The sequence below is a fragment of the Phodopus roborovskii genome, unplaced genomic scaffold, assembly GCF_943737965.1.
Source record: "Phodopus roborovskii unplaced genomic scaffold, PHOROB, whole genome shotgun sequence".
Taxonomy (NCBI): domain Eukaryota; kingdom Metazoa; phylum Chordata; class Mammalia; order Rodentia; family Cricetidae; genus Phodopus; species Phodopus roborovskii.
Genome location: NW_026126480.1, coordinates 13885927 through 13898464, shown reverse-complemented (window position 1 = coordinate 13898464; position 12538 = coordinate 13885927). Strand labels below are relative to the sequence as shown.

General features: G+C 37.1%; 1 protein-coding gene across 4 annotated transcripts in view; it reads left to right on the top strand.

Annotated features, from left to right (window-relative positions):
• The window catches only part of Nup98 (nucleoporin 98 and 96 precursor), an 88375-nt gene that overhangs the window by 36658 nt on the left and 39179 nt on the right, over positions 1 to 12538 (top strand). For 2 of the 4 annotated variants that reach the window (XM_051192426.1, XM_051192425.1), the window contains exons 12-14: positions 4165 to 4305; positions 9858 to 9991; positions 12293 to 12480. In XM_051192426.1, coding sequence (XP_051048383.1) covers positions 4165 to 4305; positions 9858 to 9991; positions 12293 to 12480 — 463 coding nt within the window. The remainder of the gene's footprint in view (positions 1 to 4164; positions 4306 to 9857; positions 9992 to 12292; positions 12481 to 12538) is intronic. The other 2 variants (XM_051192428.1, XM_051192427.1) reach the window with 1 other exon arrangement.

The window sequence follows — 12538 nt, the reverse complement described above, 5'->3', positions numbered from 1 at the left end:
TTCTTCCAAGGCTGGTATTGAACTTCTGGACTCAACAATAATGCCTTAGATTCCTGGATAGTGTGCATTATTGGTGTTGGAGATTGAACCAAGCTCTTTCGAATGCTTGATAAGCATTCTTTCCAACTGAGCTTTTACCCAGCAGGCCTTTACCTTTTAATTTTAATTTAATTATAATTGAGACGGGTTTTACTATTGTAGCCCTAGCTGTCTTGCAACTCCCTAAATAGACCAGGTTGGCTTCAGGCTCACAGATATCTACCTGCCTCTTCTTTCTGGTTGCTAGGATTTAAGCCATGTTCCACCATGCTGGGCCTTTTAAAGTGTTTTAAAATCTATGCCTCTGCTCTGTGTTCTTTGACTGTTTTCAGTTACTTGATTCATAATCCACTCCATGTCTCTGTACTGATCAGTTCTTTTGTTGGTGCGAAAAATATTTGCTACTACAACAAACCAGCTTTAAATTTTCCTTTTATATTTATTTATTTATTTATTCATTCATTCATTTACTTACTTACTTATTTTTGAGACAGTGTTTCTCTGGGTATCCCTGGCTGGCTGGCTGGAACTTGCTCTGGAACCAGGCTAGTCTCAAACTCCTGCCTCTCCCTCACAAATTCTGGGATTAAAAGCTTTCACCACCACTGCCACCTGGCTCCTTTTTCCCCTCCCTCCTTCTGTCCCTTCCTTCCTTCTTCTCTCCCTCTCTCCTTCCTGTCCTCCCTCCCTCGTGCCTTTCTTCCCTTCTTCTTTCCTTCCTTCTTCCCTCCCTCCCTTCTTTCTTTTTTGTTTTTGATTTTTGAGACGCCACTCTGTAGTTCTGGCTGTTCCAGAACACCAGGGTGGCTGGCCTTGGACTCCGAGATCTTCCTGCCTTTTCCTCTGGAATACTGAGATTAAAGTTTTTTTTTTTTTCCTTGGGGTTCTCTGTGTAGTTCTGGCTGTCCTGAAATTCAGTGTATAGACCAGGCTGACCTTGAACTCACAGGGATCCTCCCGAGTGCCGGAATTACAGGCATGTGGCAAAGGCTACTTTTCTGTTTGTAGTGCTATGTTATTGAGTCCAGGGCCTTATGTATGCCATACAGGGTTGCACTCTCTGAGCCATACCCCAGCCCCTCACACCCTTGATCTTTTTAACATGTCAAAATTATACTAAAAATTTTTAAAGAATTAAAAGTAAGAAAAAGTTGTTTTGTTTTGTTTTTTGGTGTGTTTGTGTGAGAGAGTTGCGGGGGGGGGGGGGAACATGACAAAGCAAAGTGTACATCAATATTTTCTTCTAACCATAAGGTTAGTGATAATTTTAGTATAATCCAACCACAGTTCTTCCTCCCACCCTACAGGGGGCATTTGGAAGAAGATTAATACGTGTTTATATAGATACAAACAAAAGGTTTTAGTTTTATTTTGCAGTAGTCTTATATACTCCAGACTAGCTTCACACTTTTTGTGTAGCCAAACATGGATGACCCTGAATTTCTGATCCTCTTGCTTTCTCCTCCAAGTGTTAGAATTATAAGCCTGTTTGTGCCACACAGCTGTTTATGTGGTGCTATGGGATTCAACCCAGGGTTTTATGATCCTTAGATTATGTGGTGCTATGGGATTCAACCCAGGGTTTTATGATCCTTAGACAAGCTTTTTACCACCTACCACGTGAGGTACATTCTTAGCCAGTTTTTTTTTTTTTTTTTTTTTTTTCCTTCTTCTAAATATCTCTTGTAGCACAGCTGTTTTCCTGCTTCAGCTTTTGGATACTAGATTACAGATATCTGCTATCAAAGGTTTTTAACTACAAATACAAAGTCTATGAGAATAAACATAAGATTTGGGTGAGAATTTTGTTTAGTCATATAGCTGCCCATTGACTTATAATTTGGTCAAATCTTGATAATGGTATGATCAGTTGAAAATATGTGTTTAATAGTTAAGCCGCCAGACATCATAGTTTTTCCTTTATTACTTTATGTTCAGAACGTGCATGTGTGCCTGTGAGTATCCCATAAGACTATCATGCTTGATATCATTAAATGAGAAAAACTTCAAACTCAAGCATAGTGTCTGCTAAATAGCTATTATAAAGTCACAAAAGTATATTTTCATTCAAGTCTTTTTTGTCATTAAGTTTTATTTACATAAAAGCTATTCTCATGTTTGAGTTTTGTTCTTATGTGATTACATTTCTGTTTGGGTTCTGGATCTTGAAGATTATGATTACCAATGTCTGCCTTCAGTATAAGCTTTTAAAATGTTCTGTACCATTTTTCCTGATACTATCTCTTAATTCTACAACTTAATAGTTTAATCATTAATATTTTGCCTTGACAATAATTCTACATAGGCACAGATCATATTTTTGTTGCTATGTATTCCTTATTCATGCCTTGTCCATGTAAATAAACTAACAAACAAAATCAGTAAAGAATTTTACACTGTTAACTTTAATAGCAATAGATCCTATGTGGAAATTAGGATTAAGAGTTATCAGGCAAACATAGAGAATCCATAACTATTATATTTACTAAAACAGACTTTGAGCTTTAAAAACATGTTTGTAAATTTGAATTCTGCATTTCACAATTATTGTAAACTAACACTATAGAGCTTAATACTATTTTTGGAGGGAGAGCATGAGCTAAATGGATGTTATTTGCAGTTTCCTGTTGAGTAATAGAGATTCAAACTCATTACTCAGCAGAAGTACAGTTTCCTAATACATGAGCCTTTGGATTTTTTTCCCCTCAGTGTAGCTTTGGCTATCCTGGAACTTGCTCAGTAGACTAGACTGGCCTTGAAATCAGTTTGCCTCTGCCTCCCAGATTAAAGGCTTACACCACTACCTCCTGGACAGACGCTTGAATTTTGTCTTTGTTTTGCGCTGGGTTTTTTGTTTTTGTTTTTGTTTTTTTTCTTATAATTTTAAGTTTAGGCGATCAGTCTTTTTCTAAGAATTTTATTCTCAAGACACAGAGACACAAAATAATAAATATAAAATAATTTCTGTGCTCCATTAAAAATTTTCAAGATGTATTTATAACTTATATGTATGTGCATTATGTGCATGCCTGGTACCTGTGAAGGTTAAGAAGAGGACTGTAGTTTTCCTGGAACTGGAGTTACAGACTGTTGCAAATCAACATGTGGGGGCTGAAATCAAGCCTGGGTCCTCTATAAAAGCAACAAGTACCCTTAATCATCCTAGCCATCTCTCCAAACACGCACGCACGTTCGCAAGTAATTCTAGGATTTAGATCGAGGCATGAGCTCTTAGTCTAACCAGTCTAGTTTGTGTTAAAAGTTGAATATGTTTAGTTCTTACATCATGAGACATTTGACATTTTGAAGAAAAATCAAGTTTATTTGACTAAAACTGTTTTCAGGAGATATTATGGTTAAATCATTCAAAGGAGGTAATTTGATTTACTGTATAGTTTGGCTTATATGCCAGTTTAAAATGTTGATATTGGGGCTGGAGAAATAGCTCTGGTTAACAGCATTGGCTCCTCTTCCAGAGAACCTCTGGAAGAGAGGACTGGAGTTTGATTCTCAGCATCTACCTGGCAGTTATCCACTGTATGTAACTCCAGTTCCAGGGGATTTGATGCCCTTTTAAGGCTTCCATGAGAACCAGACTTGCAGATATTTTTTTTAGTTGACATTATTGGGTCAACTAAGTATTTTGATTTGTAAATGCTAAAAAGCTAAGGGAATTGTTTTAGTAGAGTGATATAGTTAAAGTCTTGGGTATTCTGCCAGACATAGCTAGTTTGACCCTTCTTTTTGTCACAACATTTGTAACTGATCTAAAATGGGGGGGGGGAATGTTCCTATTTTAGGTATATTAGTTAATACTTTGTGTGTCTTAATAGGTACCATGTTTCTTGGAAATGTTATGAGAATGTTTATTCATTTTAGTAATGAGGAAATAAGTTATCCATTAGTGTTATACTTCAGGGAACTAACACAATGAACGATGAATTTTGCCTCTGTTGTACCCAGCCCAGTGCCTAGTATGAAGTCAGCATTTACAACATTAGTTCTTTTCTTGAAATGACTGGTCATGATGAAGCTTCCAAATGTATTATATCCTTAAGTAACTGACTCTGGCACAATAGTCAAAGGATCTTCTGTGGCACTTGTTCTTTCCTCTTGTCTCCATAGCTCTGGGTGCTGGACAGGCATCTTTGTTTGGAAACAGCCAACCTAAGATTGGAGGGCCTCTTGGTACAGGAGCCTTTGGGGCCCCTGGATTTAATACTACGACAGCCATTTTGGGCTTTGGCGCCCCCCAGGCCCCAGTAGGTAAGTGTCAGTCACTTTAGAAGGCTTTATAGTTTATTACTTGCTAATACTTAGCTTGCTGACTTGATTTTCTATTGTCCCATTCCTACTAAAGCATTGTACATATGCACATCATTGAACAGCCATGTAATACAGAAGGGTTTGGATTCTAGCCTTCTTTATCTCCTCATTCCTAGGCTTGGTCTCCCTTAGAAACCACTTTTCTTGCTATTTAAATTTATTTAGCATACGATAAAGTTTGTTACATTAAGTAATGTGCTTGTATTGCTGTTTTAACATAAGTAAATTTAACATGTTAAAGTAGAGAATTCAGCTCACTTACCTATCTCCTATTTATTTATTCTCCCAGTATTAATGTTCTATACTCACTAAATTTACTGTTTTTATTTTATCTGTTGAGATATTTTATGTACTTCATTCATATGAATGTGCTTTCCTATTTTTTACAGTATCTTCTACCTTATTTCTAACAAAAATTATCTTAGTGTTTAAATGTCGATTTAAACTATGTATCACTAGAAATGAAAATTTAGTATCGTCTTATATTAATAATAGTGTTGGTTGGAAAGAAATTAGTTGGAAATTTTTTTATAAAGATTTTATAATTTTATGTGTATGAATGTTTGGCTTGTATGTGCCTGTGCGCCCTGTATGTGCCTGGTGCTTATGGAAGCCAGAAAATATCATTGAATTGAAGATAGTTTTGAGCTACTCTGTGGGTGCTAAAAATCAAACCTGGGCTCTTTGCAAGAAGAGCCAGTGCTCTTAACTGCTGGACTATCTCTCTGGCCCCAAAAGGAAGGTTTTGTTTTGTTTTTGTTTTTTGGTGTTTTTTTTTTTTTTTTTTTTTTTAAACAGTATTTCTGTGTCTAGCACTGCTGCCCTAGAGCTCACTCTGTAGACCAGGCCTGCTTTGCCTGCTAAGTACTAGGACTAAAGGTGTGCACCAGCATGCTCGGCCAGGAATGAGTTTATATGACTCAATTAATTCCTGAGCTGTTTTGTGACAATATTTATTCTACATTTTGAGATCATTGGGCATTTAAGCGGTATATACTAATTCTGTCAACTAAGTGATAGTTTCTTGGATTTCCTTTACCAAATGAGTTATCAGTGCCATTCCCTAGTCTTCTCTCTTCTTTTGTCATGTATGTAAATGTATTAGGAATTTTTAGATGTTATTTTATGTGTATGAATGTTTTGCTTTCATGTATATAAGTAGACCAAGTGTGCGCCGGATGCACAAGGAGATCAGAAGAAGGCATCAGATACCCTGGCATTGGAGTTAGTTTTGAGTTACCATGTGGGTGCTAGGAATTGAATCTGGGTCCTCTGCAAGATCAAGTACTGCTGAGCCAACTCTCCAGCTCTCTGTCTTCATATTTTTATAGTGATAGTTGATCTGGCTCATAACTTATTACTATTTTCTGTTGAAAGCTAGGCATAGTGGGATCCACTTGTAAGTGGCACTGAGGTATTTCTTAGCTCATCATAAATACAGAGCTAACCTCAGTTACATAGTTCCCTATCTCAAAAAAACAAAGGTTTCTTGAATGCTACTCTTTTCAGGCATCTGGTTTTACATTGATTTTTCTTGAAACTCTGGATTTGCTAATTGATATTAAAATTTTCAGATATCTTTTGTTCCTTAATTCATTAGGATTGTTTTGATCATGTGTTGTGCTCTTTTCTATTCGTATTTTAAAATGCAATACTAAAAATCTCCCTGCCAACTTTGTTGTTTGTATTTACTAGCATCCTTCATTATATAATTTGTAGTCTGAAAATAGATATTCAAAAGTTCCTAAATGTCAGAATGTGAATTCTCAGTTGATGGATAATGCCATTTCTCTCAATAGTTTGCTTTTGTCCCTTTCATGGGTTTATTTAGTTTTCATTCTTAATGACATAGTCTAAGTTAGAATGACAGTGGATAGTTTCATAGGTGAACCTACAAACAAAACAAAACAAACAAACAAACAAACAAACAAAAAAAAAAACAGAATCTCTTGTACCCTAGGTTGACACTGATGTTCTGATCCTTCTGCCTCCAAACCCCAGTACTTGGATTATGGAAATATGCTCCTCTATGCTTTTGATATTGTAGTGTAGGGAATCAATGAGACCAAGAATTTTGTGCAAAATAGACACAATGTCAGCTGAGTCGCATTCCTGGCCTTTCCATATGAACTATACATTTATTCTTCTAGCCTATTTTTTTAGTCCTACTTGATCAGATCTGGTGTTCTGTTCCTTATGACCCCTATTTTTGAGATGATTATATTGTATTAGAAAGGCTGGCCTTGAACTCCTATTCCTCCTACTGAACTACCTCCCAAATACTGGGAATGTTAGCATGCATGAATGACCACACTTGACTCTTGATTCAAGGGTTTTATTTTACAGTGGTATATTTTAACCATTTTAAAAATAATTCTGTTAACTTTAAGAATGTCTACCTTTGTATCAAAAAATCTTAATTAAAAGGTGCTAGACTTACTATAGTTAGCAATTATTGGGCACAGGTCTCATCTTCAATTTTGTCATATGGTATTCATATAGGTTCTGGTTCACTGTCCTCATTTGTTGGTTCATTATTACCTAAACTTGTCTCTTTAGAAATTCTGAGTATTGTTTTTTACCTAACTCCAAGCAGAATTGGTGTGTTAGAACTGTTTTCCATAGTACTCAGGAGGCAGAGGCAGGTGGATCACTGAGTTTGAGGTCAGCTTGGTCTAAGAACAAGTTACAGGACAGCAAGACATACAGAGGAACCCTGTCATGAAAAAAAAAAAAAAAAAAAAAAAAAAACATTAGTCTTGTCTCTATCATTAGGAAGACTTGATTTTGGTTTTCCTTTTGTTTTTTTTCCTCAATCCTATAATGATTTGGTCATAATTTAATTCTTTGATGTTTTCAAATTGTTGTGACCAGCATATAATACCAGTAGTAGTTTCACTAGTGTTTGTGCTCTTAATTTCTTGTTCACATGTCAGCTTTCTTACCTGTATCTTCAAAAAACATTGTTTACATTATTTTATGTGTATGAATGTTTTGACTGCATGGATGTATGTGCACCTTATGTGTGCCCGGTGCCTGCAGAGGTCAGAAAAGGGTGTCGGTTTCCCTGCAACTGTAATTGCAGATGATTGTGAGTCACCATGTAGATGCTGAAAACTGCACTAGAGTTCTCTTTAAAAGTAGCAAGTGCTCTTAACCATTGAGCCTTACCCCCCTATACATACCTCTTATTTTAGGACAGGTGTGTGTGTCTGTCTGTCTGTCTGTCTGTCTGTCTGTATCTATATCTGTATATGCTGTGTGTGTATGTTCAAGTAGGCCGGCCAGAGCTAGAGCTGAGGGTAATAGTGTTTGTGTACTGCCTAGTATGGGTGTAAGAACTGAACTCTGGTTGGCTCTCTGGAAGACCAGCATGTGCTCTTAACTGCTGATCCTTCTCTCTGGATCCTATCTTTTTTTTTTTTTTAAATTTTCGAGACAGGGTTTCTCTTTGTAGGTCAGGCCTGCCTCAAACTCACAAAGATCCACCTGCCTCTGCCTCCCAAGTGCTGGGACTAAAGGCGTGTGCCACCACTACCCTGCCTTGTTAAAAGGTTTTTAAGCTATAATGTATGTGGGTGTTTGCGTGCATGTATTTCTGTACACCTCCTGCCTGTGGTGGACAGAAGAAGCCATCAGATGCTCTGGAACTGTAGTTACATATGGTTATGAGCCACTGTGTGGGTACTGGAAACTGAACCCGCGTCCCCTGGAAAAACAGCCAGTTCTCTTAACTGCTGCTCTCTCTCTTCAGCCCCTTGGTTTTGTTGTTGTTGTCGTCATTGTTGTTTGTTTTGTTTTGTTTTGTTTTTTTATTCTTGTAAGCAAGTCCATTTAGTGTGACCCATAGGTTAGTCTTTAGAGGTCAGATTTTTTTAAAGGATAAGTGAATATCAAGTAACAAAATGATGAGTAAGGTAAAGAAATTTTGGATAAGGGATATAGCACCCTGGTAGTGTTTGCCTAGCATGTATGAGACTCTAGCTTCAACCCCCAGTACCAAAGGAAAAAATTTGTTTCTGAAACTTAGTCTCCTTGCCTTAGCTTCTCATAATAATATCGTTTTGTTTATTGGTAATGCCATGTTACAGAAGATAATTTTTTTTTTTTTTTGGGGGGGTGACAGGATCTTAATATGTTAGCAGAGTTAACCTCAGACTCACTCCTTCTTTTTCTTTACCCTTCCAAGTATAATTCCAGCGAATTATACATGTGGGCCACCATTTTTGTCTATATTCTTAAATTGTTTTAGTGACTTGTCTGAATTCAGATGCTCTTTAAATATTATCTCTTCTGGGTCTGTAATTTTTCTCCATATTTGTACTATTCCTTAAATATCAATAGTGAACTTTTTTTTTTTTTACACTGTGTATCTGTATGTGTATTTCAGACAGAGTCTCCCTCGTATCCCAAGTGGCCTCAAACTCTTAGCAATCCTTAAGCCTTCCAACTGATAGGACTATAGGTTTAAGCCATCAAGCCTGACTGGGTTCATCCAGTTTTACCAATTTGTTTGACTAATGTAGATCTACTGTGGTATTCTTCTGGTGATGGCGGCGGCAGTGGTGGTGGTGGTTGCTCCTGTTCCTGCTGCTCCCTATTATATGAGAGCTCTTTTAGTAGACATTTTTAGTATATTTCGCCTTTAGCCTATTTCTAAATCTCTGTAAGAAGAAAACTTTTTTTTTTTTTCCCCGCTAAGATGATTGGTGATTTAATCTTTGATAAGTATTTTTGGAATGGTTCTCTTGAAAATCACTTTGTCATTGGAAATATGTTTGTTTTACTTTTCTTTTTATACACTACATTCTTGTATATTATGAATGCAATCTTTATTGTTGCTTTTGTCTGTTCTCTGAATTTTCTGTGGCTGATGGGAAATGTTCGTTGTTTGTTTATATGTTTGTTTGTTTGTTTGTTTGTTTGTGATAGGGTTTCTCTATATGTCCCTGGCTGTTCTGGAACTTGCCCTAAAGACTAGGCTGGCCTGGAACTCATAGAGATCTGTCTGCCTCTGCCTCCCCATTGCTAGGATCGAAGGCATGTCCCACCACTGCCTGGTAGGAAATGTTCATTCTTGTGCTTTGAGAGAAAATTGAATTAGCTGGCCAGCCTAGAACTTGGTTTGTGGTCTAGACTAGACTTGAAACTCTGATCTTATGTTCCAGCCACTTAAGCATATGCCATCATATCCAGCTAAAACTACTTTTATATCTAGAGATAAAAAACTATTTTGTAATGTGTACTAGTGGCAGATAAGAACAAAATAGTGAATTTTTGTATGTAATGTCTCTTAGGAAATGGCTTTCTATATCTTTGCTTACTTTTATTTAATTCATGGTTTTGTGTTTTTAGTTTGTTCATCCTGCTTAATGATACTATTGAGTGGGTCTGAACATTTAAAGATTTCTTTAGATAGTATTTAGTTATGTGATATTGATGTGTTGGATCCTTGAACTTACTGTCTCCTCCCATCCTTTTCTTTTAAATAGCTTTAACAGATCCAAATGCTTCTGCTGCTCAGCAGGCTGTTCTCCAGCAGCACCTCAATAGTCTGACATACTCACCCTTTGGAGACTCCCCTCTCTTCCGGAATCCTATGTCAGATCCTAAGAAGAAAGAAGAGGTATGTTTTTATTACTTTTATGAGAGACTGAAAAAATGGGTTTTATCTGTCAAAGGGACCACAGTTAACAGATTTCCAAGTGAAGTATATGTCGCTCCAGAGCACTGCATTTTGACATTTCACACTTGTGAGAAGTAGAGGTGAAGGTTTGGTGAATAAGCACTTGGTTCTGATGCTGGTGTTAGGAGTCCTCCTGTCTCCACTTCTAGAGCTGGGATGAATATTTTTCTAACAAGGCTTTTAGGGATCAAACTCAGGTCTTCATTTCCGGCAAGGCAAGTACTTTACTGATTGAGCCATCTCCCAAGTCCCCTTTGGTTAAAGTACTGTGTAATTTTAAGTTGTAACTAGGTGAATATTATGTCAAGAGAAAGAGCTTTATAAGCTTCTTCAGACCTCTGAAAATGTAAGTTTACTGTAGCTCAATATAGTAGATGCAATAATAGAGGAACCAAGTTTTTGATAAATAAGTAAACAGAATGTTATATAAAGGAAATCGCCATCCATTGAAGGGACAGAGTACATAGGTGAACTTTGAAAGTACACGGTGAAAGAAGCTAGCATGTTGCAACAGGATTTTGTTTATTCACAAGTCAATTCATAGAGAAACTTGTGATTGACAAGGTATGAAGAGCAATCGGGGTGTACAGAGTATCTCTGAAGTAATAGAAATGTGGTAGAATTAGATAGTGATAATGGTTACATTGCCTTGACAAAGTATAAAAATTATTGAATTATTATAATCATTAGTTTTGTCAACTTGCCAAAATCTAGCATCACTGGGGAGTCTCAGTGAGCAATTATTTGGTCAGTTTAACCTGTACACTTACCTGCAAGGGGATGGTCTTGATTGCCTTAATTGATGTGGAAATTGTTTAGGAGCCCTGGACTGTATAAGAGTACTAGACATCCCCCAAGACCCCTTACCAGCAGGAAGTAGTTTGGAAAGAACAACGCCCAAATTCCCAAATATTGTCTATAAATGTTTGTTTTCATTTAAATGGACTTTGTTATATAAAATAAATTTTAAAAAAAAGAGTACTAGACATATATGGATTTCTTCCTCTCTGTTCTTGATTGTGGATATGAGGTGACTTAGTTGCTTCAAGTTGCTACCTTGACTATAATCTGAAATTGTGAGCTAAAACAAACCTGTCTACCTCAAGTTGCTTTTTGTCAGAGTATTTTAGCAACAGAAGTGAAGTCAGTTATATACATTAAGTGACATTTTTGTTTTGTTTTTTTTTTTTTGAGACACGCTTTCTCTGTGTAACAGTGCTGGCTGCCCTGGTACTAGCTCTGTAGACCAGGCTGGCCTTGAACTCACAATGATCCTCCTGCCTCTGCCTCCCACTGCTTGGCAAGCTGATAATTTTTTATTAAGAAAATGTACAAGATATATTAAGAATGTTGTATTAGTATGTCTTCATTTGTAAAGCGCTTCCCAAATCTAGTTTGTCAGTTGCATTTTATAGGATGTTACACCAGAGGTTATAGAGATGGCTCAATCATTAAGAGTTCTTCCTGCTTTTTCAGAGGACCCAGATCAGATGCATTGCCCTCTTCTGGCCTTCTCGGTTACCTACATGTGTTCCTGGTGTGCGCGCACACACACACAAATACTCATAAAATAAGAGAAATAATTTTTTTATGTTTGATAAATCAATTGAAGTGAGAACTGAAAAGATGGAAAGAAAGATAAATATTTCAAATGTCTGACACTAGTCTTAATAATCAGAAAACCAAACCAGGCAGAGAGCTCCATTTATAGATATATGTATGATATTAGGTGTTAGTGTCCTTGGTTTAAAGGAGCTGATACTTGAAGAAAAGATGAAATTTGTAATATGTTTATCCTGGTCTGGCCTCATCTTGCAGTCCCCCTGACTCTGTCTCCTAAATGCTGGGATTAAAGGTGTGAAAGCCAAACATGGTAGTGAATGCTCACACTAAAGTGTTTCTCTGAGTTCAGTGCCATCCTGATCTACATAACAAGTTCCAGGCAGACAAAGTTGTATAGAGAGCTGTCTCAAAAGGTTTGAGATGGGTAGGATGTGAGTCACTGGTCCTGGCCTGGTCTTCCTATTGTTATGATTAGTGTCATTAGTAATATTCCTTGGTGCTTCTTTTTTGAGACAGTAAAACAATGCCTTGTTATATAGACCTGGCTGATCTGGGCCTCTCTGTGTAAACAGGCTGGCCTTGACTAGATGATAGTTCTCCCTTAGTCTACCAACTGCTGGGTTTACAGATGTAAACATCCATCTCAAGCTTGCTTGTTGCTTTTCTTTTCCTTTTCAGAGACTGAAACCAACGAATCCAGCAGCTCAGAAGGCTCTTACTACACCTACTCATTATAAACTTACACCTCGCCCTGCCACCAGAGTCAGGCCGAAGGCTTTGCAAACAACTGGTACAGCCAAATCACATCTCTTTGATGGACTAGATGATGATGAACCATCCTTAGCCAATGGAGCATTCATGCCCAAGTGAGTTTATTGTTGTTAAACAATATAGTTATTTAAGCAATAAAACATATTTTAGTTA